This window comes from Falco biarmicus, chromosome 2 (assembly GCF_023638135.1).
Source record: "Falco biarmicus isolate bFalBia1 chromosome 2, bFalBia1.pri, whole genome shotgun sequence".
In the NCBI taxonomy this organism is placed as follows: Eukaryota; Metazoa; Chordata; class Aves; order Falconiformes; family Falconidae; genus Falco; species Falco biarmicus.
The window spans coordinates 70,981,503-71,007,749 of record NC_079289.1 but is presented as its reverse complement, the minus strand read 5'-3'; the positions used below and the strand labels follow the sequence as shown (position 1 = coordinate 71,007,749).

Below are 26,247 nucleotides of genomic sequence, written 5' to 3'. Positions count from 1 at the left end.
TATCCTGAAATACTGACTAGTAGAAGTTGTTTTAATTAATATATAGTTGATTATATGGTTACAATAAATTATGGTAATATTCATTTATGGCGTACAGAGAGACATACAGAGACAGAGACAATTATTGCCTGCAATTATTAAGATTACTTGAACTTCCCAATGTAAATCTCCATTTATTTGTATTTCTCAAACTACTTGAACAGCAGATGTCTAGGAGTGCAAGAAAGAGAAATGGTGTAAGAAAGAGATTATGACTGCTTATGAAAGAAAACTGCAACCAGAAACAAAGACATCATTTAGAGGAGGAGAACAACAACCAAATGTAGAGCACTGGCAAGGGGAACTAGCACAAGAGAGAACTAAGAATTTGCTGAAGTTGCTTTTGGACAGAAGTCATAAGGAGAGCAAGATCTGTGCAAGCTAGTACAAACCTTTAGAGCCTCCCTTACATCACCTTTTTTGTGCAGCTGCCTGTGAAACCTTCCTGCACGGTATCTAATGATTTTCTTGTGTTGATCTGCCTAGAGGACCACATCATACTATGGCCTATCACTTATGCACTTAGCTCAAAACCCTCTCTGTTATTAGACTTAGATTTTCTAGCCCTGCTAATGATTGCCATCAATGCCAGACTGATGGAATTTTATTTGTCAGTTATTCCTCTCAGGTCTAAAAAAGTTAAGATTTAGCATGTTTTAACAGTGCCTCTTTCTTTCAAATATTAATGTAAGCTTAGGTGACATCATTGTAGATTTCTAAAACAGGTGAGACAAATCTTGTCTTAGGTGTGTCTCCCAGTACTTAATGCTTTTGTGGTACTTCTGCACTTTGCAAGTCCCTTTGCAAAGTTCCACTGTAAGATACAAGCAAGTTCAAAACATTCTGCACCCTCCATTGTAAAAGTATGAAAGTGAATCTAGAACACATATTACAAATCACAACATGCCAGTGGAATTGGATGACACTGCTTTAAAAATAAAAATGAAAATGCTAAAAGGTTTTCCATTGCATAGTTTTTTGGGTTGGGGTGGGGGTTTTTTTGGCCCCCCCTTTTTTTGAGAGAGAGAGGTGGATTGAGGGAAAGAACTACTTAAGCCTTTTTAATTTTCAACATTTTCTCCAGATTTTTTTTCAAATCTTAGTAGAAATGAGGAAAAAATATAAATTTCAACTGAAAAATCAGCACACCAAGAAAAATAAAAATATTTTAATAAGCTGCTATTAAAAAAATAATTTTTTTTTAAATATTGGGGTAACAAGTATCCAGAAAAAATCAGCCTACTCTAAAATGCTCCTTAGTCTACAGCATCACCACTTTCTCATACCTGTATGAGCTGAAATATTTTCTCCTTTACCAGTGGCAGCTTGTTCTTCATAGACTGGGATGTATCAATAAGAATATAGACATCATCTTCAAACACATTCCCAAAGAGCCCTCTGCTGCTTTGTTGAAGCCACTTAATCCTGGGGGAGGAAAAAAAATATCAAAACCTAGTCTGTAAGATCTTTGGAGCTTTGCATATCAGAATCTAAGAGGAAGGATCTTTTTATCACTGTTGTACTTCTTATTCTCTTTCCCTAAGCACCTGTTGCTACTCGCTGCCAGAAGCAGTACATCGGCCTTGCTGAAACAATCGTCTGTCACTACATAATAGCACAAGGCATTTTTATTTTTCTAATTTTAATAGGAGTCTGGAGACAGACAAAACAGACAAAGCAATACAGCACCTTTATAAAGTCAGTTATCAGGTAGTTTGAGCTGGGAAATCCCATGTGGAAGTAACTATAACTACTGCCCCTGAAACTGTTCACCAGACTGAACTCTGGAAATCATTTAAGCGTATGCTATTATGCCTCCCTTTTCAGGAAAACACTGGAGAACCTATCCTGCAAGGAACTTGAGCACTTTGAAAAGCCTTAATATAACACAGATGCTTCAAAGCTTTGCTGACCTTGAGTTTTAAATACAGACTTAGTTTTACATTTTAAACAGGACTGAAGTATGCCTGCCAGTTAAATACGTGCATGCATACTGCTGTGTACAAGAACATTTACTCAGTAATGGCTGCAGCAGTTCCAAATCTGATTTCCCTTGAGAGTCATAAACTACTTGTCTACTCTGAAACAGAGACATTTAACAGACAGAATATAATGGCCCCGAGGAAAATACTACTCATCTCCACAGAAGTTTAAAAAATGGTATCATGGAAAAAGGATCCTATTATATTTGCCGCTGATAGCTATTTTGCCATTAGTTATTTCCCCCAAAGTGTTTCATGAGGTCTACCAAGACTTTTCAACAATAAGATGAACCATTCAAAATAGCAAACCCATAATCTTGGCCTGGATTTCAAAAATATATTCTTATCAAAACCATTACCTCAAATTCTCCTTCACAATATGTTAATTTTATCCTAAATACAGCAAGATGAAGATAAACTGAAAGGAGTAACAAAATTGTGATTGACCTTGCTAAATGTAATCAGGCTGTTATATTTGTGGCAGAGAAGCAGCAATCGAATGAAAGTTCATATCCTGCTTTTTTCAGTGAGACATCTCATTGTCCTAATACACAAAACAGAGGGCAATATTTATTCTTTCTCTCTTTTCTACAATATCTGTTTTTAAAGTTTTCTTCTTCTCCTAATGTAGATATAAAAGCCCATTTACTTTAGGGCATCTTTAGGACCGATAAAGCAGACCCTCAGATCACCTATTTTTTGTAGATACCCTACAAAATAGCATATCTGTACAGCTGCAGTAAAGTAAACTTAGGGAGCTAGCTTGAGCTCTGAACTTCTGATCATATGCATCACTTAATAGCTCATGCCCTCACTCTGATCTAGATGGTTCAAACTGGTCTTCAACACAAAATTGCAAAAAGGGCAGATAACCATCATCAGTTATCAAGATGTGCTACTTGGTGTCAGCGGTATCACAAGGGATAAATGTTTACCAAGTGTTATTGATGGTTCTAGAGGTTCTCTGCCACCTTATGTCTTGATGCTTATTGGCACTTTCAGCAGCATTTCAATAACATGCAGACTGACGTTCACATTTGTGTTCCAGAAGGAGAACAAAAGATAGAACTGTTCATCAGTTTTCTTACATGGCTACTAAGACATCCTACACACAAGTTTCTGATCTAAAATGGATTTCTGGCTTTGTACTGCTACTAGCAGTTTACCAAACACTTCAGCTTATTATGACAGTAAACGTCAAACATTCCAGCACCAATGTAAAATAATACAAACTGATTTTATGTGACAGAACACTAACCGTCCTTCCACTTGTCTCAGAGCCGTCCTCATCTTCTCTTTGTACTGCTTATACTTTTCTGTACTAACATATATGTGAACTACAGATCCGTCTTTCCAGAAGGTATGTACAAACTTGTCACAGTATTTTGCATTAATTACCTTCCTCTTTGTCTCCTACAGCCAAGAAAAACAACTTTCATGTTCTAAAACACATTATTTTGCAGTGCCTTTAATATTTGGTGAACAAACTTCAAAGGTACATGCTTGTTGCACATGAACAGGTGCAGAAATAGACATGGGATAGGGTGGTTTGCTCCTAGCAAAAGTCAATAGAAACTGGTTTTATTCTTGTAGCTAACAAGAACAGAAGCTTACCAAACAGTCTAATGGTAGAGCTTGAGAAAAACAAATAGAAGACAAATGAATCCAAATTTGTTTAAGGACTTGCAAACACTGGAGCTGCTGAGACCAACACTACTTCTAAGGAAAAATAAAGATGACAAGCAATATTTGCCCTACCCCACAGAAATGCTTAAGCCAGTCCTCATTCATCCTTGGGAGATTATATGTGCATCAGGAAGGAGTCCTTGAAACAGTTTTTTTCAAATAGGCCTTTGAAACAATTTTATTTATGACCACCTTTGTCCCATTCCACTAATAAGATTATTTAAACAAAAAATACAAAACAGACCATACACTTTATCATAAATTCATCTATCAGTCAAGTTTTCAAATCTTGAAAGAAAAACCAAACAACTCACAGGATGTGAGGGAAAATTACCACTACTCACAGCGTCAGTTTGTGAAGATTCATCCTCTGGTTTAGTTTTTATGTCAACAATCCCATCTGCATGGCGAAAAGTACAATCAGCAAGTGCCTCATACAGTGTGAGCTTCTGAGCTTTCAAGCCATACTTCTGCAACCACTTCTCAGAAGTCAAATACTTGTCAGATGCATGCTTTTTTAATGGATTATCAGCTTGGGTTGCTAATAAATAAAATAGAACAAACAAAATCTCCTGTATAACACAGTTCAGTTTGGATGAGCTATTTTCAAAAACAGACTACAATACTGGAGTCAAAATTTTCAAACTTGTTCTGCTTGCATCGACAGCATTACAGTAAGCAGATATTTCTGACTGATTTTTAATATTCTCTATTTTCATTGTGGTTGTTTCTCTTATCAGAGAATTGTTTGTGATAAATTCCTTTGTAAATGGAACAAACTCATCAGAAGACAGAGAGTGACGAAGATAAATAGCTACAGGATTAACATATAAAAGGAATGTTCTTAGTAGTATGAAGGTTGACTTAACCTTCATACTGGTTGAATTACAAAATTCCAGAAAGGAGTCCTGTATAAGATGTCTAATTTCAAGGAGAATCATTTGAGAAAATGAAACAACAAAAGATATAATGGAAAATACAGTCAAAAAAATTGGTTAACATTGCCATTGGTCTTTTTCAGAGGAGGACATTTAAAGTAAAAGGCAAACTACAATGTCTTTGGAAGAGATTTTACTGTGTTTCCCTGCAATACTGCCTTTTTATAGGCTGAATATTGCGCCATGTATCCCAAGCCACAAATCACTTGTGTAACAGCTTAACATTTTCTCTAGCTCTACGCCCTCCTTCTAGCATTTTTAATTGATACTGAAAGAGATAGGAATTTTTTTTTTTTTGTCTGATCTGGTATGACTGTTCTTATGCTTACCCTTTTATGTCATATGGTCTTAGAAATTTTCTAAGGACCATCTTAAGGTGAGGCACTGCACATCTCTGGATACTGGTAATAGGATACAGGCCTTTACACTCATTCATCACTCGATCAATAAACCACACTTAAACCAAATGGCCCAGCAGTGGTTCTCATAGAAGGGTGAATTTATTTTGTCACATTTTAATTTTGGTGGACCTAGGTGGTATAAACGTCTACTCTGTTTAGATGCAGCTACAGTGACAACAGTATTGAGATCCCGAGCCTGTAAACAAACCTATGGAGTCATCTACTGCCTTAACACACACAGAGATCAGCCAGCATCAGGGCAGGTGCAGCTGGAGCCTGTTCATATGGAAACATCTGCTTTCTGATTGCTTGTGGCCCTTAGAACAGTCAGTGTGGCAAGTCTCACAAATCCACTCACATAATTTTAAAAAGACGACTGTTATTTTATTTGTTTCACATGCTTTATGTAAAAAGTAGTGTCTCAGTTCACGTAACTAGTGCATTATCTGGAGGGTCAGCAGAAAAATTGTCTCTTTTTCTGTTTCTTTTCCTGCAGAACATTACAGTCTTCAGAACTATGTTTTGCAATAGAATATTTTAAACAGATCAGGAAGGCAAACCAGGATGAAATGCAGGCAAACAGAAAGATTGCAGTTATTTGGATCAATGGGCAACAGTCAAATAATGCTGAAGAACTGATAAATCCCACTGTAATTTCATTTATTTTAATTCATTTATGAAGTGATTCTGTAAGAAGGCAAACAGAAAGAACATTCAAGCTGCATATTTAGGAACACATAAATCAACACTGAAAACAGGGCTGCTGTTTCAGCTTTACTGTGGTCTTTTTGTTCATATGCATTACTGTACAGCTGTTTAACTTCATATCAGAAGTCCTGCTAATTCAGAAGATGCTATTATCAGTATAAAGATCAGTATTATGCCTTCACAGAAGAAAAACCTCAAGCTTAAGTCCTGCAGAATTATGTTGTTTACAGATGTGCAAACCCAGCGCAGGCAGAGAAAGTTCCCAGCTTCAGATCTTCACCATCACCACCCTAGTCGCATATCTCAATACACCACTGAGAGTTCAAGTGACTGACCAACTGACTGTACAAAGCGTTCCTCAGCAGGTGATCCAGCCTCCACCTAGCCAAAGCAAAAGCAATTGCACTGCAAAAGCAATAGTGGAGCTATACAAAATCACTGATGACTTGTGCTAATTCAACTTGAATCTTGTATCAACTTATGCAAAAAATACCACCAGACACTATGTAGGTTTTTAAAACCAGGGACTAATGTAGAATATAGGCACTGATAATCACAGCCATGATCCTGAGAATCAACCCCAATCCACACTAAAGCTGCCTAGATTCCACAGACTGCCAAGTTTTCAGTATTTAAGTCTTGTCAGTGTGATCATTCTGCTCCAGAGCATGCCCAGAGCATCTTCAGCCTAGCAGAACTGAGAAGCTTCTCACCACCCTCTGTTTAAGCCTCCCAGAGATCCAGAAAACAGCTACGCTCTATCTCCGATAGGACTCGACGCAATCAATATGCACAGAACAACAAATGAACTATATACTGGGCCAAGCATAATGGTGGGAACTATTAGTTTAATGAACAAAATATTTTTCCATGTTTCTTAACACAAGAGTTGTCAGAGCACTTATCCAGAATTGGTTTCAGTCATCTACCTTTGACTAAGAAAATTCAGACCCACACTTCTTCCTTTTTAGGGGAATGAATTAGCTACCAGGTTGGAGGCTATCCTAAGATGACCGTGATGGGACAGAGATGATGTACTTCCCCAGCACTGTGTAGAGCAAAACTGAAAGATTTACTGGCCCAGGCAGAGAGGGAGAGACCACAAAAAATTAATTTCAGTATCTAGACAATTTCTAAACATAGTCATTGGTGAACTAAAAATGGTGTATTTCAGCCCGAGCTGTTAAAGTACAGCAGTAAACAGAGATTTGTAATGGAAAGTTTTAAGTAATCCTAATTTTAGATGCCAAGTATAGGTGCTACCTGTGTATAGACATTTCTGAGAAAATCATACCCAAATTGACATGTAATCAAAACTATTCACAAATAAAATATTGATCATTAATATAATGGTAACTCTCTTGAAAGAAACATAAATGATACCATCTTGAGAAGTCAGCTGGTCAGATTCTGATAAAATTTCTTGAACTTGTCTTGCTGTACTCCTGGCTTCCTCCAGTTCCCTCCAGATCAAAAAGACATCTTCACGGACACCAGCTACTGCAAAAGAAATCAAAAATAGAACTTAATATTTTGAGACAACTTCTGCTTCTTGCCACTCCTCAATTACCACAGAGTCATTGGGTTCATCCAGGTGTTGCCATATAACCTTGTTTTCTTGAGGTCCCATTACAGTGACAAGTGCTGTTCTTTGATAGACTTCAAAAAAGGGCTCAAGGTGCCCAAAAAAGGGCACCAGGACACGAGAGGTGCTTAACCTGGTGGAAGTAACCTTCAGAGCTGGCCACAGATTGTTCCCACAGTGGAAGTAAATCCTTTTTAACACTCTTGTATACTAATAAGGGAACACCACAAAGAAATTCATGCTGTCCCCTGAACTTCATTCCAAAACCTGGCTCCAAATACTAGACCAAATTTTGAAATTTTAAAGAGAAGATATTTTCAACTCTTTCAACTCCCTTAAATACATAAATACTTTCATTTAAAATTAAATCTTCTTTTCCTGAGGCGTATGTGATAAGCTAAGTTTATTTTCATCCTAACAATTCTCAATAGTCATAAATTAAAAAAAAAAAAAAAGTTTTACTATCAGATTATATTCTCAAAAAACTGGAAGAATGCAAAGCTGGAGTTGATACAGAGGTTTCTTAATCTCAATAGATATGTTTGTTTTGATTTAAAAAAATTAAGTACCTATTTATTTAGTAGAGTAGCTATTAAAATCGAGGCACTATGTATACCTAAGCAGCATGAACACTACTCAAATGGGTTAAATTAGGTTAATCTCAGAGTTTAAATTACAATATAGGACAATACAGAAAAACTGTGCGTAGTGTTATAGTAAAATTATAACAGAAATTGAATCATGATCTATCCTAACGACAAATTCAGACTACAGCCTATGGCAGATTACATCCTATTACTGAATTCACATAAAGATGCTGAACAAGGCAAAAATCTCTTATTATCTAGTCGTTCAGTTAATATACAGTGGCCATTCACTGTATAAAAGATAAGACATGCAAACTTGTCTACTAAAGTAGGCTATCAGTAAAAAAAAAACCTGATGATTTTGTTCTTTGATAAACTTCCTTGAAATAATAATACAAAAGTTTTACAGAATAACAACTCAATTTTATTTGTGAAATGCTTTCAGTTTCCAAGAAATATTTTGAAATGTGTTATTGTACACTGCCATCTCCTGGGACCTTCCTGCATTTCAAAAACATCTGTTTCAGCCATTAGAACAAAGATCAACATTTCCTAAATCACAAAAAGCTTTAGTAAAGCAGATCATTTTACAACATAAAACACAAAAGGGAGGAAAAAACCTTAGTCTGCTATCATTACCTTTTAAGTTTAAGAAAAGTATTTTGTTCAAATACTTCATAATGAAGTATTTCTTTTATAAACACTCTCTCCACAGAACGCAAAACATGCAAAATCTGAGCATTGGCAAAATTCCAGCAAGTAAGGAGCTAGAGATTTTCTGATGAGTAGTCAGTCATTGAGTGTATATATATACATACATATAAATACACACACACACCTGTTGTCACACAAAACAAATGCATTCACACCACACATGCACATATTTCTAAATTTAAGACTGTTAAGAATGCAGTTCTGGTGGAGCTGTCTCCAGCTAAATCTCGATATCCTCCATAAACTATTAAATACTGGGATCCAGGTTTAATTTTATGAGTGCTTTTAATGTTATGTTTGGAAATATTGGAAGAAGTATGCATATTTCAACTACCTTTAAAACAATACTGATGATATCATTGTGTTGCCTCATTTCCCCTTAAACTGATGCTATGGACTCATCACATTTACAGGATTATTGTTACTGTCCCCAGTAAAATATGTATATTGAATTGGTGTTACACAAGAAGGTATTTTTTTCCCTATTTATGCTGCAGCATAGCAAAGTAAAACTGCATGCACTTTCAAAGCAAGTATGTTTGATGACATTATACAGGACAAATGCAGGCATCAACAACTGCATATTGTAGCAGTCAAGCTGCTTAAAAAACCTTTTATCTGGCAACAGTTTTTCCTGGATTCAACTAGGAGAGCAGGTTGTAAGCAGTGACATCTGCAGCAACTTTCTCTCTCCACACAGGAGGCTCACCTCCACCTCAGCCTTTTTTCCACTCCAGCTAAGGAGGAGTGGCAAGGAAAAGCTATGCCTTTCAAAACTGAGCCCCCAAACTCAAAATACACATACAACTCATATTATCTTCCAGATGTGGTTCTCAACCTGCGGCCTGTCCTTTAAAGCACATCAGTGAAAAATGACCAAGAAAGTACCAACCTCTCTTTGGCTTCAATTCCCTGCGCTCACACCGCAGCTGTGCCATTTCTGGGGGCTACCAACCAAAAAGCAGCTGAAAGTCACCACCCCCGGGTTACGGTTCCCAGCAGCTCCAGGCCACTGGCTCTTGCACACCTTCAATCACCCATGTCCCAGGAAAGGCCTCCTCTTAAAAAAAACGCCTTATCGCCAGAGGGAAAGGTCTCTCCCTGTCCCCCCTGCCGTGAAGCATCCCCCACAGCCACCCTGGCTGGCGGTTTAACGGCCAGAGCCCTGGGGACCCCCTGGTTCCAGTTCAAAAACTGTCAAACAGCAACGGCGAGAGGGCGGCCACCAGACAGGCATGCACGAGGGAGCCGGCCTTCACACCCTGCTGCCTGCCCTCGGCTTGCACTGGCTGCAGCCAGTTGTTTTCAGCTCTTGTCACTGCCATCACGACCCTGCAGAGCACCTCACGCTGGGTAACGTTTCAGACGTGCCATGCCCTCCGTTAAATGGCATTTCTGTTCCGGAGGAGGGTGGCCCTGAAAAAGAGGAATAGGATGGGGAAGGGTGAGGGGAGAGCCTGCGGCAAGGGGCAGAAGCGTTTTGCTGACACTGGTGAATTGAGAAGCAAGATGGTAGGTCTAAGCAAAACCACAAACACACTTGCACTGTACACGGAAACTCATAACCACCCTCATTTCCATTTCCCAGTTATTTAACATGGTCAGGCAAGCTTAAAAGAAGCAGTTTTTAAACACCTTCCTCCCAGCAGACAAACTCATCCATTTAACAAGCCACTGCAACCCATTAGATTTCATACTCAAGACATAAAACCTGCTGAGAAAAAAAAAAAAGCCCATACAAAAAAAAAAAAACAACAAAAAAAACCCCAAAACCAAAACAACAAACCAACAAACCTGCAAAATTTATAGTATCTTTGAAACATCAAGCAAATGCAAATGCAAAAGCAGCTCATGGAAAATACCATTTTGTACTTCTTTGATTATCTGACTTAAACCATGGAAGCAAACAAATCCAAATATAATGGAATAAGATCTATTTTAAACTTCATTTGCCTGCAAGGCAAGATGAGCAGTTTCATTTTTTCAGTGCTGGTCCCTTCCTCAGCCTCTACGTGGCAGCAGAACATAGTAATAGTCCCTCAATCATTGATTTTTGAAATCTCGACTGGGAGGGGGATGAATGGAGGTACAAAGGAGCACAGAAGGGGAGTATGCAGCTTTACCTGTGTACCTGCCAGGTCAAGCAGCGCTGAAACTCACTGCAGCCGGATTCTGCCCCTTTCCCACTGGGCAAATGCACAAAGCACATGAACTTTGTATCCCATGTGGCATCACAGAGTGGCTATCTGCATCACTCTCTACATATTAGCAAAGAGATTTGCCAGGCCAAGGTTACGCTGCTAAGACCAGACAAAGCCCATGCAAGGGAAAAGCAGAGGCAATGATTTTTGCTACACCTTGTAGGCAACGTAGCTACTCTTAAGACATTACCCTGACCCTCCAAAGGGAGAGTTCAGTCTCTCCCATGTCTCTGTATATAAACAGTGCAGAGTTTATTGACTTGAATGTCATACAGGAGGCTGGTGCTTTTATGCTTCTCAATTTACACACAGCAACCTGAAATTTCCCCTGTGGCCATCAGGTAAATGTGGAAAGCACATCTAAGAATACAGCCTCACACTGCTCACAAGGAGGTCAGATGCGTCCCTCTTTGGATTTATCACATCAGTCAAATCCTGATTTCAGTCCTGTTGCACTTTCTTTACACGTACTGGCTCATCTATTCTACCACACAGAAAAACACTGCACAGATTTTTACCGTTTTTTCTATTTCAGCCAACGAGGACCCACTATTCTTTTCAAGATCTAGTTCAAAACATTATTGCTTTTCAAGCTGTTTAGCACTTGTCTCCCTGTCATTCCAAGCAGATATCTGACACAACTGTGCCCCTTCTCAGCAAGAACCTTCTTCTCCACAGCTTCCACCACCTCTTACCCTCTACGTCTTCAAATTTTAACTTAAATTTCACCTCCCTTCCACTTATAATTCTAATTACATAACACCATTGCTTAATTCTGCAGCTTTTTGCAGATGAAGAAACTACACTAGCAATGTAGGCAGAAGTGATAACAGGAAAATGAGTGCTGGATGAAGAGGTATCACCACATCGGTGAAATTAGGCTTTATGTAAAAGCATTGCTCTGCCTTAAGTAAATCTGAGTCTGCCAACATAAGGACCTTAATTCTTTACTGGCTTACACCTGTTTTGATCTCCAGCAGCCACTCAAAACATATGTAAAAAAAATCAAAATTTGGCAGTTTCTCACGCTTGCTTTCTAAATGACTGCTCACGATGCAAAACAGGGGAGAACAGAGCTCTTATAAAGTTTTAAATAGTTTACTTCCGACTTGTTTTGGTTAAGCAAATGAAAAAGAGTGAACATGAAGATATCCTGTATTTGCAGAACAGTTATTCAGTGGATATCCAGAAAACCATCAGATGTTCTTAAAACAGCTTTTCTAGTCCATAAAACATAATTATGAGTTTCAGTTTCCAGCTGTTGCATTTGTGGTATGAAAAGAAACATAATCAAAATATTCCTATGCCTCCCCTTATTTGTGTTAAAGAAACACCACACTTGGAAGATTAAATCTCCAGTTTGTTCTCTGTTTATCTCTTTGTATAGTTTATGCCTCACATCCAAGAGCCAGTTTCAGGGCCCAATAGTGAGTAATCGACACTTTTATTATTATTGCCTTCTACACCCTTGAAGGAGTCTCCGAAACAAGAGACGTCAGAGGCAGACCAGAATAACGTCTCCAATGCGTTTCCTTCTCAGAAAGGACTTTAGATTCTGCATACAACTGAAATGCTCCAATTGGCTGCCAGTGATGTCATGACTGTGCTTATAATACCCACTAAATGCAGAAAGCTGTGTTCCTTTTTAATGTGTAAATTCTACTCCATAATAGCAATAAGACACAACAGACAATGCACTTCAAGGGGATTACTGCCCTTTTGAGCGATTAAAGCCATTCAGCTTTCAGCTTTAGAAACAGTGGTGAGGAAGTAATTTCAGTCATACAGGAGCTCTAGGCCCATCTATTGAAACAGGCTGACTGCCTGGGGGAAGAGGAAGCCAGCTTCCCCCACGCACACCCCCAAATGGGGTCCAGCAAGGAAGCACTTGTAGCAGACTGAAGGCAATCATTATACTATTCTGAATTAGTACAAAATGAGAGAGAGGGTTTTGAAGCATACTCTGCTCTTGGTTTCTAAACCCTTTGTGGGTGAGGCTTGAGTGTCCCTTCAGGAAGCAAAAGGAGGTGGCACCTCAGTATTTTACTTCAGGCCTCCCACTATGGTTCTCTTGTACTGTTATAATCACAGTACTAGTGAAGGATGGGTTAGTGCACACAGAACTAGACTACAACTTAGGAAATATGGTCCAGTTAGTCCAAAACTGACAAACAACCTTAGGTGAGTCACTAAATCCACCATATGGCATATATTCCCTAGCAGTAAGAAGAGGATAACAGTGTTCTACCTTTGGGCCAACACTAATGCCCCACAGCATAATGGGGATGTGAACCATTAGAATAAAGATACACATCCTGATACTTAAAAGAAATAATTTTTTAATTTGATGTCCTGCTGATAAAGATATCAGACCTGACATACACGGCCTCACTTCACACCACAAGCTGGTCTCCCCCTCAAGCTGGCAGAAACCCCAGTCCAGTCCCACTGAACAGCAAGGCTGATTTAGCCAGAGGAAGTAGCACCATGAATAATAAGAAAAACACAGAGGCTTTCTGCCCACATCCACCCCTTAGTAAAACCATTTCTTTCTGTTATTTGTTTCCCCCTGGGTTTTTTTCCATCCATTTTTCTTCCCCTCTTTGCACCTTCTTCTCTATAGCTATTTTACTATGCTTATTGGCCTGTCTTTACAAAAAATTCAGATCTTGAGATAAGCAAGTCAACCTCATGTGGATTTAATCTCCTTATACTATGTATGAAAGTGGCCTGTATTGATGTGGCTGTTGTATCAGATAATCTTCCACACTATCACCCTTCTTTTCTGCCATTTCTCTATACATTTCCACAAGATCACTGGCGTAAACATACCAGTACTATTCTTCGTCTCCCTAAACCAGGGGTCCTCAAACTTTTTAACCAGGGGGCCGGTGCGCGGATGCAGTGGCAGGCAGTCATCTGCAGCTGCTTGGTTTTCCCCCCAACCCCCAGCAGGGGCGGGGGCGTTCTGTAAATACCGGGGGCCGGACTGAGGACCCTGGGGGGCCGTATCCGGCCGCGGGCTGTAGTTTGAGAACCCCTGCCCTAAACAAATGATGTTCTTGTCCCTTTTTTCACTTCTCTTCATTCTCACATGCATATCCCTCTACACTCTTCACTTCTCTCTCTTACTTTCCCTCTCCTTCCCACCCACAGAATGCCCATTTGACCAGTCCTGTCCTCACCCCACTCATGCCTACAGAAGGCTTCTTTTGATTTTACGCTTAGCAAGTTCCTATATTAAATTTCTATTCTGAAGCCTTCACTGAGAAAATCAGTATCACCTTGGGTTTTGTTTTATCTACCTAGTGGCATTCGCCCTTCCACTTTTCTGGAATTCAGGACAATTAGGCATTTTCCATCCTCTTCACATTTTAGTGCAGGTCCAGTAGCATCTCTGTAGTCATTCTTCTCTGTAAAAGCATGAAATCTGTAATACAAAATGGGCTTTCAGCAGTACATAAACTACATACTTTCCTAATTTTAACAAGATGTATGTCACACATGCAAGATCATAGTGGTGTACAATTTTGGAATTATTTGCTTATCTATTAAAGATATCTAAAACTTCAACTACAACAATACTATGAATATTATCAAACTTTTTATATACATTTAGGTACATCTGAAGTCTTCTCATGAAGAACATCCTTTCATTTTGGTATCATTTACTCTGAACCACCTTCCTTTTCAATCTCCTGGAAATCTATTTTTAATTAATGCTTTTAACATGCTGAGCAAGCATGTAATTTGAGATGTCTGAGATGACACTAACACCTTTTTATCAGATTATACTCCCAGTTAAAAGCCCAAGAAGAACATTTATTTCATTATCAACATACAAATCAGGAAGTCAAGCAGACTTATTTAGTCTCATTTTCAGAACACAAAAGGTCTCAAAGAAGGAAAAAGATGCATTTCTAAAACAAGCTCAAGCCATGAAAAGCCCATGAACTAGGCCATTCCTATGGGAAAGCTGACTTAAACTTATAGATAGTTATTAGGCAAATACATATCCACCAGTAAGGCCCAATAAGTCTCTGCACCAAAGCTAGATGCAGGTAAAAAGACAACAGTAGGAATCGTATCAAACAAGACAATTCCTCTCAGCTCTCTGCCATAACCCTTCTTGCCTCATTCTCTACCATACAAGAAATATTCACTTTCCTTTTATAAAGGAAGTAAAAACACTGCCAAAACAAAATGAAGGATGGTGACTGGTGACTGGCAATGTACCTGGTATCGTGGAGGTATCATGGTTCAGAATAAACACAGTCATCTTAGACACACATCAGACCAAAGCAAACATAACACTTTCCCACAGTCTTGCTTTCTGGCAGATACTCTATGTCTTAAAAGCTACTTCTAAACACAGATGGCTATAAAAGAGCTAAGCAGCTGCCATCTTACCAATTGCTCTGCTGTCATTTAGGAGATTTCTACTGTTTGAGGTCTTCCCACTCTTGCAGAAACAGTGAAACAGAAAGAGCTAGCAGCCATTTCACAGCTCTGTGACTGTAAGGTCACTTCTGTTAAGCAGACAAAAACCTACTGACTCCTTCTGCCCTCCTGCTGTTCAGCCTGAGTTTGATGTGGTGGGGAGTTGTGTTTGTTTGTATTCCTTGTTTTGATATCAGAATCAAGATGAAAGTTTTATTATCCTTTTCTACTGAGGGATGATTCTCACCATGCAGCTGATTCCCAGGATAAACTAGCCAACGCACCATGTGGAATATAGTCAGTTTCCACCAACCATAACAAATAGATGCTAGAAAGCATGGTACAGAACCACATTTCCACAAGACCAGGCCTGATGGATGACACCACATCAATTTTCTGTTGTTCCAGGAACTGCCCATTTAGGACAGGCATTACCTTTTCAGTACAAGAAATACAATACAAACTTATGTTGTGACCCTTCCCCTGAACAATTTTTCAGACTCCAAAAGAAGAGCAAATGACAGATGATTTGTGATACAAAAAAGGAATGGCCTTCCTGCAAGCCAGTGAGCGGAGAGAAGCTGCTCTGTTTGAGTAGGTCCTGCTTTTTAGTCATATTTTTTAGACTATTTCCCCAGTTTCCCTAGATTGCTTATTAAACTGCTTTGTCTCATTTTCATCATGAATAAAACAGGGATGACACTCAGGTATCTTCCAATACCATTCCTAGCAGCAAAGCTCTTTACAAGTACTGAAATGATGACTGTGCTGCTTCTTTGTCATACCTGCCAGAGGCCAAGTGGCTCAGCTCTTTGAGAAAAATAATAGTTTCATCTTCCCTAGCATTGAAAGATACAGTGTTGACTGGACAAGGGCCATCAGAAACCTTCTCGAGGAGTAGCTGCTTTGTGTCCACCGGAACATCACCCACAGCAAAGTAATAAACAGCTTCAACCTGTCATTAAACAGAAAAAAAAAAAAAAAAAAGGGGGAATTGGAAGTCACTGTTTTACATTGATGCCTGGTACTTACTCAAGCACTGTCCTGTGCTGAGTACTGGTAGGAAAATGTGGTAGAACCAATGCGTCACTTGGGCTGTAAGATTTTCAGTTCTTCGGTTCTCTCTCTCATTTACGCCTGTAATTCAAATGAAGTCCACACAAAATTTTCTGAATTGAGAAGAGAACATGGCCCACAGCCTCTGGGTCTGATTCTGCCCAATGCAAGCCCCTTTCCACAGAAGTTAATTGAAACTAAAGAGAGGTGTAAGGAAGAAGAACTGAGACAGTGGAATAGATTGCCCAGAGAAGCTGTGGATGCCCCATCCCTGGAAGTGTTCAAGGCCAGGCTGGATGGGGCTCTGGGCAACCTGGTCTAGTGGAAGGTGTTCCTGCCGATGGCAGGGGATGGGGACAAATTAGGTGATCTTTAAGGTCCCTTCCAACCCAAACCATTTTGTGATTCTACAGTTATTAGTGAAGACAAGGCTCTGTGCCACATTCCGTCTCTGAAGAGAGATGCTATGCCATGCCAAGGCTGAAAATCAGTCAGAACACTTACACCAGACACACTTCTACTGGCAGCACTTTTACTGGCACCATTCTTTCAAATCTACTGCTGGTATTTACAGATAATTCATATTTTTTCTAACTTTCTAAGGCAGGTTTATGGTGACCACACACACTTAGATTCTGGAAAAGTTATTCTAAGAAGAGAGAGAAGCTGAAGAAATGTCCTTTAGTTATTGCTTGAGTATTACATTACAAGGGATTTCATGTTACATGCGCTTATCCATGTGACAATCCTCATGGTAAGTATGCTTCTTGAATTTTCACCACCATTAAAAACAAATATAAAAAGAGGTATCCCATGATGATGTTCAAGACAATAAGTACAGCATATCAGTCCTATGGCATGGTACATACCAACAGATAAATATCCGATAAATAGTTGTTTAACTGAAAAAATACGCTCAAATATGCTCACCTCTGTGCCCAGCAAGATCATGGAGCAGATCCTCCTGAAAACTATGCTAAGGCACATGGAAAATAAGGAGGTGACTTCCAACATGGCTTCACTAAGGGTAAATCATGCCTGACAAATTTGGTGGCCTTTGACGACAGGGTTACAGCATTGGTAAATAAGGGAAAAGCAACTGATGTCAGGCAAAGCATTTGACACTGTACCACACAACATCCGTGTCTCTAAACTGGAGAGACATGGATTCGACAGATGGGCCACTCACTGGATAAGGAATTGGCTGGATGGTCACACTCAAAGAGTTGCAGACAACAGCTCAATGTCCAAGTGGAGACCAGTGACAAGTGGCATTCCTCAGGGGTCGGTATTGGGACTGGCACTGTTTCAACGTCTTTGTCGGTGACATGGACACTGGAATCGAGTGCACCCTCAGCATGTTGCTGATGACACCAAGCAGTGTGCTGCGATCAGCATGCTGGAGGGAAGGGATGCCATCCAGAGGGACCTTGACAGGCTTGAGAAGTGGGCGTGGGTGAGCCTCATGAAGTTCAACAAGGCCAAGGGCAAGGTCCTGCACCATGGGTCAGGGCAATCCCAAGCACAAACACAGGCTGGGCAGAGAATGGATCGAGGCCAGCCCTGAGAAGAAGGACTTCAGGGTGTGTGTTGATGAGAAGCTCAACATGGCCCAGCAATGTACGTCTGCAGCCCAGCAAGCCAAATGCACCCTGAGCTGCGTCAAAAGAAACACAGCCAGCAAGCTGAAGGAGGCGATTCTCGCCCTCTGCTCTCGTGAGACCCCACCTGCAGTACTGCATTCAGCTGTGGAGTCCCCAGCATAAGAAGGACACGGACCTGTTGGAGTGGGTCCAGAGGAGAGCCATGAAGATGATCAGAGGGCTGAAGCACCTCTCCTATGAAGAAGACAGGCTGAGAGAGTTGGGGTTATTCAGCCTCGAGAAGAGAAGGCTTCGGGGAGACCTTATAGCAGCCTTCCAGTACCTAAAGGAGGCCTACAGGAAAGCTGGAGAGAAAGCCTTTCTACAAGGGCATGTAGTGCTAGGACGAGGGGGAATGGCTTTAAACTGAAAGAGGGAAGATTTAGATTAGATGATATAAGAAAGAAATTCTTCACTCTGAGGGTGGTGAGGCACTGGAACAGGCTGCCCAGAGGAGCTGTGATGCCCCATCCCTGGAAGTGTTCAAGGCCAGGCTGGATGGGGCTCTGGGCAACCTGGTCTAGTGGAAGGTGCCCCTGCCCATGGCAGGGCAGTTGGAACTGGATGATCTTTAAGATCCCTTCCAGCCCAAACCATTCTATGATGCTATGAATGACTAGCAATCCTAGGTCATGCACCACTAAAGACAAGACACCTGTTCAAGTCTGGGATGGCACTGCGGAAATGTTTCTGCACACATGTAATTTCATGCAGTAGTAAAGCAAATTCAGAATAACCTGTACACGCATTTCCAGTAGTGCCTTTGATACTGATTCATATTTCAGCTCCCTGAGTCAACAGACTGGCTACACGAACATCTTTTGTCCAGTTTGTATTTGAAGCTTCCAGGCTCTGGGATCCCTGCACTCTTCCACATCATTTCAAACTCTCTCCCTCCTCTACCTTTTGCCACAAATGCTTGGGCTAATCCTCAGTGCTGGAAGAGATCTCTCCCAAGCAGCAACCCAATCTCAACCTAGACCAGGGAAATTAATGAAGCAGCACCTTGACACCTCAGGCTTCCCTTAAATCTTGTAGAGGGGGGCAAGACACTCCATGTGGGAGGCAGGGCCCATAGTTACAGACAACTCTTGCTTGGGAACAAGTGGGTCTGTGATCAGCCAGGTTTCCTGGCATCACTGTTAATGTTGGTCAAATACTAAAGTTAAAGAGAAGTATGTTTCATTAAAGTGCAAGATTAAATAGAATACTTATTAGCTTTAGAAAAAGGTGCACAGAAACAAAATGAAAGAACTGACACCGATCTGTGCTTTAGTTCAGTTTTACAAGGTTCCCTCTCTGTTTCATCCAGCTAAAAAGCTATCCAAGCATGCACAGAGCTCTCCCAGCTGAGACCCAGTCCTTGGACAACACCTTGCTCCTACTCCTTTTGCTGAAAGTGCTCCTGACCTGAGGCAATGCCTGCATATTGCACAACCACTTTTCCTTGTGTTCCTTCAGATTCACATCTTCTCCCCACTCCCTCCCAAGACTTCCAATAATTCATAAACTTGATATTCAATAAGGATATCAGTTTTCACACTTCCTCCAAAAAAGTGCCTGCCTCTGCAACTTTTAAAATGCTGCCATTTCTTGGGCATAGCTGATGCAGAACCAGCTCCTCACAAGAAAATAAACAAAATTGCAAACAGCAGACAATTCACTCAACTACAAACCCAGCAATACCATACCACAAAGGAAATGTTCCTTATGGGTTAGTGGGGAAAGGTTAAAACCTTTCCATTTAGTCCTTCATATTTTGAGGAGTATAATTTATGCAGCCATCTAAACAAGCAAAAATACTACATACAAGAAAAGGAAGAATACCATGAACAGTTCCTCACAGTCTTTACCTTGGTGAGAGATGTGTTTTAGATGGGTGACCCACACTTTGCAGAGTGGGACCTGTACAGAACCATCAGTTTAAAACTGCGGATGCATCTGTGGCAGGTAGAGCTCAAACAATTGCAACCTTACAGCAGAGTGATCTTGAGCTTGGGACTGACGGGTCACGAGGAAAGGAAATCTAGGGAGTCACCACACATGGGAAGAAAGATCAGCTAAAGGAATGACAGGAAGAGCCAAGTCTAGGGGAAAAAAGAGCTATTGTTTTGAAACCACTTCTGTTGATGAAGCCAGTTCTGAGGAATGAGTCATTTATGACGGACTGTTCAGTGAGTATGCAGCTTTTGCCTAGGACTGAATGGGGTCTCTCCAGCCTGAAGTACAGTGAAGCTTGCACTCAAATGAACTGTCAGTTATGAATGATAATGACTATATTTAGGAGTAATTGAAGATGGTTTTATATTGAGCACCTGCCACAACTGACTCCCCCAGATTGCCTATTAGCTCACCAATGTCCAGAAAGAAGTAACAGACAACTCACTGTTGGACAGATTTTAATTTCTGTTTATTCATACACAGACCCACCAGATCCAACAAGCCTTTTTTTTTCATCCAGAAAATACTGAAATCTAAGTGGTTTGGGGGTTTTTTGTTTCCCACCAGGGAATCAGTAATATACTGCAAATTTAAAATGGTAATAAAATTTATAAAGGAAGCATTTTAAAAAGCATCCATAAAAAAATCCCACTGTTGCACAATTTGTTCCTCACCCAGTTCCTTTTTACTATCAGTTTCCAAACATCAGGGTTCATCTGGATGAGAATCCAACAGCACAGGGAACCAGAAAGAAACTCAAGCCTAATTTACCTTCTCCTTCAAACAACATCTCAGAATGCTATTTATAAAGGAGTTAGAGTTGGATCTGTGCAGAGGCATGGATCTTAATGGCAGTGAAACCCAATGACCCAAGTCCACACACAGTAGGCCCAATTTTCCATTAAATTCAGCTGCTAGGGAGTAGAAACAAAGTACATTGTAAGCAAATTTCATAAAATAGCTCTTTAAGAACACAAGTTTTAGGTGACTAGGTAAAACGATGGTATATATGTTTTATGTCTTGTGACTCTGCTATAATGGATAAAGTAATATGGTACTTTTAGAAACAGGCAGAATTTAATTGCAACAATGCCTGTGCATGCTTTGTTTTTTTGTCCTGGAAGAAACTCTAGCTATAACCTGGCTGATGGAAAAGGACTTGCATACCCCTACCATGAGTTAATGCTTAAATAAATCTCTGTACTTACTATTTGGGATTTTAAATATAATTTTTCATGAGCACTTTGGATACATAACAAACTAAAAATGGTTTCCCTGCCTTCAATAATGTTGATACTAGCAATTTTCTCATAAACTTGAAGCCCTGAAAAACATATACAGCAAAGAAAGTGGAATGGAAGATGTTCTCTCTTTTCTTTAATGACTGAATATGTTATTTATTCTGTGTACTCTAGAAAAGAAAATAAACAAGTTCCTGCATTCAAAATACAGTACATTTACATAAACAGGCCATCAGTAAATATAGTATGCAGCTACACTTGGGGAAAAAAACTTTCCCAGTGCTGTCATTAATATTTATCTCTGCAATATTCATCTGGGCAAATCACAGCAGCCAGTCTGGCATTGAATATTCTTGTATTTACTTGAGGCCTCTGAAAAGATGTATGAGCTTACCGCCTCATCACTCATGGCTTCCAGCAGGGCTTCAGCAGAGCTGGTATGGCTGGCAGCTGTCATATGGTCCAGCTTCCAGAGCCACTTAGCAGCAGACTTTACAGTATGCTCAGACACTGGAGTAGATTTCTGTTGCCACTTCATAAGATCCTGAGCAGCCCTGAAAATGACATTAACTATAAATCAGAAATAGTGAGAATAATGCTGGCAGAGCAAAAGAGTGAAGCTCTGCTATTGTTACTATTCTTTTATATTCTTAAGTAATAATTACAGTAAACCACAGATACTAAATTCTGACTTGCAACAGAAGTAGTAGGGGAAAAATTAAACCCTTTTTTGAGACAACTGTTTCCAAAACAAGGCCAAGAGAGTTAAAGTACTTTTAAAATGGTTCCTAATTTGTGTCTTCCTTTAACATAAAAAAACAATCAGGTTTTTAAAATATATGTATAAAAAAAAATCTGGCTTCCACAGATCTCTTTCCACAACTTGCTGTATGACCTTTGTGTCAGACCTTTTTAACTGACAGCTTTTCTTGTAGTAGGGCTGATCTTTATCTACCCATCAAAATAAAACTTTTGATGCTAAGCTTTTTGGTATTTTAATTGATCAAAAGCCTTAGTCTTAATGGCAGTACAGAAGTACAAAGTGTATGTGCATGTAAGCCTGTGCATTTGTACAGAAAAAGACAGAAAGCAAATAAAAACCCAGCAGGTTCCAGCATTTGTGACATTCCATCAAGCGCTATTTTGAAGAGTTTCCTGCGTATCTAAAAGACAAGTATATTTTCCAAGATTCTTTTAAAGTAATAATTTATATACTATGTTGTCTTTTGTCTCCCTCCTGCAAAAGCAAACAAATCAGTGAACACAGTTACTGTGCTCCAATTTGGCTTTGCAGATCATTTTTAAAGAAAATGTTTTATGTGCTTTTCAAAAGCTATGGAAGTGACCTTCTACTTTTCAAATCTTGGTTGTGTCACAAGCTAGAGAATTAAGATAGGGCACCACAATCAAATCTGTAGGACAAAGCTTGGGTAAAACAACTTTAAGAATCACAAGTGTAGTTACAAGTTACCATTGTGGAAGGAATTTTAAAATCGTATGACCTAATTTGTGCATTGTTTTTTTTTTCCTAGTCACAAAATCCAACTCATCTATTCAAACCCAAGCTTATGTGTTCAAACTTTTATGCATATATGAGAATTTGTGCAGAGATAAATAAATTTGAATAGGTGCCTCTATTATTCTATCTGTAACTAAACCCAAATTCATTTACTTATGTTAAGGAAACAAGCACTTGTCTTTTGTTATGGAAAACTAGTATTGTTTCCTAGTTCTGCTACTGATTTCTGTGACCACTGAAATCTGTAGAAATACAAATGACTATGCTTATGACTAGCTGTAAGGCAGAAACCTGTAATTGCCTAAAGACACAAGAATGCCTAGGCAGTCAGATGGGACCTCACTGTTTCACTCTTTAATACCTAGATGCCTGAAGAGCATTACTGCTGTTGCAAAGTCCCCCTTATCTTTCTGGTTTTCTATGCTATATTTGTAGAAGGAATATACCAGTATTCAGGTTCTGTTAGTCTTTATCTGTTCTTCAGGGTAATAATGGTCTTCTGTTAAATGGAAGTAGCAAGCTTAGCATGACTGTGTGGAAAATCTGTAGATATTAGCATGACATGAATCAGGACAGTTTTGACTAAAGAAAACGTATTATCCAAACTCATGTCTATATGATATGTGACTCCTTTTTATTCGCCAGCAATAGGCATGCATGCATTTCTTTGTTCAGCCTGGAGAAAAGAAGGCTCTGGGGACACCCTGTTGTCGCCTTTCAATACTTAAAGCCGGCTTATAAGAAAGATGAAGACAGACTTTTTAGGACAGCCTGTAGTGATAGGACAAGGGGTAATGATTTAAAGTAAAAGAAGGTAGATTCAGACTAGATATAAGGAAGAAATTTTTACAGTGAGGGTGATGAAACACTGGCACAGGTTGCCCAGAGAGGTGGTAGATGCCCCATCCCTGGAAACGTTCAAGGTCAGGCTGGACAGGACTTTGAGCAACCTGGTCTAGTTGAAGGTGTCCCTGCTCATTGCAGGGGGATTGGACTAGATGAACTTTAAAAAACCCTTCCAACCCAAACCATTCTATGATTCTTTTTGCTTACCGAATGAGGTTGAATTTGGCAATTTGCGTCACCTGTTCCATGAGTACCATAGAAAGCGCATCCCGACATAGATCAAATTCAGTTGGATCCGCAGTGCCAAAATCCAAAACAATGACAATGCACCGTTCTTGAATAACTCCAAATATCTGCCGGCTCTCACTGGTTAACCATTCCATTCGCTGCTTATATAGCTTAATAGCTCCCATTAGACAATCCACAAAATGAAGAATCAGTTCTTTTTTGGCTGTCAGCTTTATTTAAATAAGGGAGAGAAGGAAACTGAACATCAAGACAAAAAACACAAATGCAGCCCGAAGCTTAGGACAGCTGCAATAGCTGGTTTGCAAGTGCCAGATATGCCAGCCAAGGTAGCAGTGAAAACAACCCATTTTTCTTCCACTATTTCAAGAGCAAATACTTGACAAATGCATCTAAGCTGCAAAGAAAAGACATTGCATTTTGTCCTAATTGCTTTTCATAATCTTTTTATATGAACATGGGACAGTGCCAGTGGGTTGTCTGACTTGTCTGTCTCAAGACTGGTGCAATTAGAATGAGCTGAACACAGGCTGGGATGTAGAAGGGGTTGAAGAGCAGATGGGTGAACAAACAAGGACACAGAAACTTTGTACGCTCTTAGACTAGAATTTTGACTGGCTCTTAAAATTTTGTACAGTGATACAAGGGAGCTTACAGTTTGGTTCGTTTGGTTCTGGGGCATTTCAATCTCCACCTTGTCTTTAGCATTTGAAAGGAAAATGTAAAACGTTTCCTGTTTGCACTATTATTTTACTAACAATGCCCAGCATTACAGATCAACTAACTATTTGTGGGTAGGTACTTAGGCAAATTTAGTTCAGACAACTGTAATCAACAACTAACACTTCCCATAGTGTATCACTAAAATAAGAAAAAACTAGATTCAGTATTAAAATTAAAACCAGCTGATCCATCCTATGAATATATGTATACACAGTCACCATGCAAAGTGATCTGTAGGTTTAAAAATTAACCGCAGGTTCCAGTAAAGACATTCTCTCAATATCTCTGACCCATGTAAGCTAACTCACCATCTACCTTCTACCTGTAACTACCTTTCCAGGACAAAGTACCAAACCTTGGATATGTTAATGTTTTTAGAGAAGAACTTTTCTCAGGGAGAAGGTATTTTGTGTGATAGTGTGCATAAGTCTTCCTCACATTTGTATTTTTCTCTGTTCTTTAATGTCAGCTAGGGCCCTGTAATGTGCCTCCCAGATACAGTCTCAGGCTGTCTGCCAAAGGAATGTAGTTCTGGGAAGGAGCACTTAAATCCAGTTTCCTCCTATGACAGCCAGACTCATACAAAGAAACTTACTGCACTACACTGATCTAACTCCATCTTTAAAGCAGTTTTCTTGCAGCACTTCTTTCACTTGTAGTTGGCTAGTCCAGATTCCTGTTTCTCTGAGGGCTGGAAAACCTCTGACTGTCCGGCCTAAATTTATTCATGGAAGTTCATACTCATTTATTCTTGGACTAGCGTGCCTTTTAGCATAGAAAACTATAGTTTTTCCCTAACCCTGTGATTTGCCTTTCTGTAGGCATTCAAGGACAATAATGCTACCCTTTGTCTGTCTTCTTCAGTCTTACATACTCAACCTCAACCAAGCCTTCTCATAAGATCAGCACTCCACTGCAGTTCATCCTACTAGCTCTTCTCAGTACCTGTTCTGGTTTGAATTGCTTCTTCTCAGCCTGTGGTAACTGTACACACTATTGTACACAATATCCTAAATGAGATCTTACCAGATCCTGTATAGTGGCATCGCTACCTTAATGCTACCAGAAATGTCTTTCCTACTGCTTTTAACATCCTAAGATTAAAAGACATTATGCAGATATTTCATATGCCATTAATGGGGGAAAATGAGGAGGAAAGGCTCCCTGAAATGCTGAGGGGTTTTCCATTTTTAAGCTTTGTGCCTCAGAAGTGGCTCTAGTTACCAGAAAAAAATGACAAGACATTTGCTTTTGTAAAATCCTTTATGTATTAACTCCCTCCCCTCATCGCTCACATGCGTATCTCTTCAATCAGAATCCATCCCCTTAACAATGGGGCCACCAGCAGCTGTTGCTAAGACATTCCTTAGAACATGAGCCTGGGCAGAGATCCAGCTAGCTGTCTCTATAGAGTAGGCTGAGCCTTTTGTGACCCGCTGGCAGTAAGCAAAGCAGCGCTTTGCATCAGCAATGACAGCACATTATGTCTTCTTATTTCAGCATCTCCATTTATTTTATTGACTATGATTTTACTTTTTTTTAACTCAGTCGAACATCTTTTTTTTAAGTGTTCCCTCTTTCAAGACAGGGTAAATGTTGCTTAGAAACTGCAGTCTTGTCTGGAAAGATTTACTGCAATGCTGCACCAAGGCAAGTGCCTAAGACTTTGCAAGAAAAAAAAAAGATACCTAGCTTCTCTATCAACAATTGTTTTCACTAACAGTTTGACAAAACAACAACAAAAAAGATAA

General features: G+C 39.7%; 1 protein-coding gene across 1 annotated transcript in view; it reads right to left on the bottom strand.

Annotated features, from left to right (window-relative positions):
* VWA3B (von Willebrand factor A domain containing 3B) overlaps positions 1-26,247 on the bottom strand; it is a 74,472-nt gene that overhangs the window by 42,223 nt on the left and 6,002 nt on the right. Inside the window, exons 6-13 of the mRNA XM_056327532.1 lie at positions 23,735-23,985; positions 21,557-21,716; positions 16,067-16,236; positions 14,147-14,271; positions 7,138-7,254; positions 4,052-4,248; positions 3,280-3,434; positions 1,326-1,464 (exon numbers count right to left, since the gene is read on the bottom strand). Coding sequence (XP_056183507.1) covers positions 1,326-1,464; positions 3,280-3,434; positions 4,052-4,248; positions 7,138-7,254; positions 14,147-14,271; positions 16,067-16,236; positions 21,557-21,716; positions 23,735-23,985 — 1,314 coding nt within the window. The remainder of the gene's footprint in view (positions 1-1,325; positions 1,465-3,279; positions 3,435-4,051; positions 4,249-7,137; positions 7,255-14,146; positions 14,272-16,066; positions 16,237-21,556; positions 21,717-23,734; positions 23,986-26,247) is intronic.